Source organism: Geospiza fortis, unplaced genomic scaffold, assembly GCF_000277835.1.
Source record: "Geospiza fortis unplaced genomic scaffold, GeoFor_1.0 scaffold599, whole genome shotgun sequence".
Taxonomy (NCBI): domain Eukaryota; kingdom Metazoa; phylum Chordata; class Aves; order Passeriformes; family Thraupidae; genus Geospiza; species Geospiza fortis.
In genome coordinates, this window is record NW_005054605.1 from 303,263 (window position 1) to 306,954 (window position 3,692).

Genomic DNA, 3,692 nt, shown 5'->3' on the forward strand with positions numbered 1-3,692 from the left:
GCTTCCCCGCCATTTGCCTCGCTGGCCGCGTGTCCGCATGGCCGTTCCGGTCCCACCGGGAAAGAACCGGCTGTCCCCCCACGCCCCCTTCAAGCTGCTCCCACCCCGCTCTCAGTTTGGGGGTCCCGGGTGGAATTTGGGGGGCGGGTGGTGCTGGAAGTGCTGGGTGCCGGTTCTGTTTGTGGAATGGGTGTTTTGTGGAGGGAGGGGTTTGTTACACACATCCACCTCGCCATGAATTCCCCGCGCATCACGTCAGCTCTGGAATGGTGTTAGGAAGTGTTTTGGGTCGCTCAAGAAACGAGCAAAAGCAGGTTTAATGTTAAAGTGAAAGCGGGACAGAATCCACCGGTGACTTCCCTCGGTGACTCAGTAGTGAAAGCCGACAGAGGAAAACGGGGCTGAAATTTAAAATTGATCAGTGTGAAAGTAGATTGAACTAAAAATGAACTGGGGATAGGAAAAGAATGATAAAATGGAATAATAATTGAGATCGTCCCACTGAGTCAGAGTGGGCAGAGTGACCCCCTACCCCATCGTCAAACTGAGCCCTGGGCTTGACCAACAGTTTAAGCCTAAAGAGCACTTAACTCAGAGCTTAATTTAAATAATTTATCAACAGACTCATATAAAATTTACTATAGGCACAACAGTAACACACAGGCCTATTTTATTTATGAATCTAAAGCACTTAAGAAGGAATCTGAGAGCAACATTCCTCAGACATCTGCTACAGAAAATTCACCCTTGCACACACACATACCCGAAGAGCATGTGCAGGTGTAAAAAATACCTGTAAAAAATCCACCTTGAGTTCAGTATTGCCATCAGTGCCTTTGTGTCTTCTCAGCAGGCCAAGGGGGGCTCAATTCTGGGGGATCAGGCCAAGCTCTGTTCACCCTCCAAGAATCCCAAATTTATGAGTTCACCATCCTTGAGAGTTCTCCAGGTGAACCCAGGACTTGCCGGTTTTAACACTGCAAGTGTTGGCTTTTCAGTTCTCCTAATTTTCTATCCTGGCTACAATTTGTATCTTCCTTTGAAAGCTCGATAACAAACATGTTGTCACACTTGCGTTGTCCTTCAGAAAAAAATTAACTTCCCAAGGCTGTTCCTTAAAATCAAGGAGTTGGTTTGACAACACAAATTCCTGGGAGCTGCTGGACTCCAGGAGCTTGGCCCTGGTGCTGCCCATCAAGGCTTAGCCTGAGCTAAGTGCAGAAGAGGGTGGGGTGCAGCTCACAAATGAGGGTCCCAGGGGTCCCCCCCCTCCCAGCTGCATCAGCCTCTCAAGTTTCACTCTGCATTCAGCTTCCCCTTCATTATTTATCCCTGTGTGGAGCCGTGAGGGACAGGGTGAAAGGAGAAGAAAGGGAGGGTGAAGAGGCTCCCCCCATTCCAGGGGGCTGAAATGACATTTCCCCCTCCCCTTCAGTGGCTGGGACCAACAGGGCCAATTCCTCATCCCTGAAAGAGCCAGAGGAACTGAAGAATACATTGACTGGATGAAGGGAACCCTCATGCCCAGCAGTCCCACCCGTGGTGGGCAGAGCTTCCCCTCCCCATCCCCAGGGCAATGCAGCCCCACCCCTGCCCAGGCAGAGGAGGTAGCAGAGACACCAAAGATTTCTGTTCAACAGGGGAGATTCAGGCATCTCCAGCCCACCCAGAGCAGTTGAAACCCCAATGTACTCACTTGATTCCTAGTACTAAAAAATCCAACCCTCTCCACTTCCCCAGCCCTTGGGGTGGGGGTACAACACCGAGCCCACCAGGATGAGGAAGGAGCATGGGTTTGGGAGGACCAGTTTGGGGGGTTGGCAGGGTGCTGAACTCACCACAACCCCAGCACACGCTCAGGGACAGGGTGGAGACCCTGGGTGCAGACAGGGACTGCAGGACCGTGTCATGTGCTGGTGGGGACAGTGTCAAAGCCAGGCAGGGACGTTGCCACGGGGAGTGAAGACACCAGAGGCAGGGTAAGACAGGGAATGCTTTTTATTCAGACCCACAGGAGAGGACGGGTGAGTCCGTCACAGACTTTTTTCCATTGAAGCACAGACCATTGACAGGACAGAGCGCGGCGCACACACTGCTACAGACCCCGCGGGGTCTTCAACTAATTTATGTTCCCTGTTCCAGCAGCACCCTTGTGAGTTTAGTATTCCTCCCCTTCCTCCTCTCCCTCCCCTTCCACAGAATCCACCCCCACCTCCTCATAATCCTTCTCCAGGGCTGCCATATCCTCACGGGCCTCCGAGAACTCGCCCTCCTCCATGCCCTCCCCCACGTACCAGTGCACAAAGGCCCTCTTGGCGTACATCAGGTCAAACTTGTGGTCCAGGCGGGCCCAGGCCTCGGCGATGGCCGTGGTGTTGCTCAGCATGCACACAGCCCTCTGCACCTTGGCCAGGTCGCCCCCGGGCACCACCGTGGGTGGTTGGTAGTTGATGCCCACCTTGAAACCAGTGGGGCACCAGTCCACAAACTGGATGGTGCGCTTGGTCTTGATGGTGGCGATGGCGGCGTTGACATCCTTGGGCACCACGTCCCCGCGGTACAGCAGGCAGCACGCCATGTACTTGCCGTGCCGAGGGTCACACTTGACCATCTGGTTGGCCGGCTCAAAGCAGGCGTTGGTGATCTCAGCCACAGAGAGCTGCTCGTGGTACGCCTTCTCTGCAGAAATGATCGGGGAGTAGGTCACCAGTGGGAAGTGGATGCGAGGGTAAGGCACCAGGTTAGTCTGGAACTCCGTAAGATCCACGTTTAAGGCACCATCGAACCTAAGGGAAGCAGTAATGGAAGACACTATCTGACCGATGAGGCGATTGAGGTTAGTGTAGGTTGGGCGTTCAATGTCCAGGTTCCTACGGCAAATGTCATAAATGGCCTCATTGTCAACCATGAAGGCACAGTCAGAGTGCTCCAGCGTGGTGTGGGTGGTCAGGATGGAGTTGTAGGGCTCCACCACGGCTGTGGACACCTGCGGGGCTGGGTAGATGGAGAACTCCAGCTTGGACTTCTTGCCGTAGTCGACAGAGAGGCGCTCCATGAGCAGGGAGGTGAAGCCAGAGCCGGTGCCACCGCCAAAGCTGTGGAACACCAGGAAGCCCTGCAGCCCTGTGCACTGGTCAGCCTGCCAGGTGGGAAAGGGAAAACAAGACCAAACCATAAGGAATTCTGAACTTCATTTGTTACTGACTTGCCCTGGAAGGAAAATTTTCCTCCCAGGATCTCAGGACCTTCCCACCAGGTCCAGGGAAAGGGACCCCGTCCTGCAGGGATTTGGGGACACTCTGTAGAGACAAGGAGGGGCACGTTTACTGCAGGCAGCAGAAATTACTCCTTCCTCTCCATGGCCTCGCAAGGACATTTGGGGGCTTTCCAGCAGCAGAGCCAGAGCCAGCAGGATGGGGGACGGGGTGGCACTGACTCCATGTTTTACCCACTGACTCACAGTGAATCACCCAAGCTGCTTGGCCTCTGGGGTGAGGCAGTGCCCAGGGGCACCTCAAAGGGCAGAATTGCCACTGGCTCAGCAGCAGAGCGGGGACAAGTTTGACCGTGAACTGTCACGGCCACATGACTCTGGAAGGGACCGGTTTGGGGCTGCCCGTCCCCAGCACACGCAGCTGGACTCGGCCACGTCAGGAGCCGAGTGGGAACAAAGAGGGAATTGCCGAGCTCAG

The 3,692-nt window shown here is 54.7% G+C and overlaps 1 protein-coding gene across 1 annotated transcript in view; it reads right to left on the minus strand.

Annotated features, from left to right (window-relative positions):
• Window positions 1-1,980: 1,980 nt before the first annotated feature.
• Window positions 1,981-3,692, minus strand: part of LOC102045328 (tubulin alpha-1A chain) — a 2,504-nt gene continuing 792 nt past the window's right edge. The window contains exon 3 of the mRNA XM_031064573.1: window positions 1,981-3,139. Within this exon, the coding sequence (XP_030920433.1) occupies window positions 2,159-3,139 (981 nt within the window). The 3' untranslated portion in view covers window positions 1,981-2,158. The remainder of the gene's footprint in view (window positions 3,140-3,692) is intronic.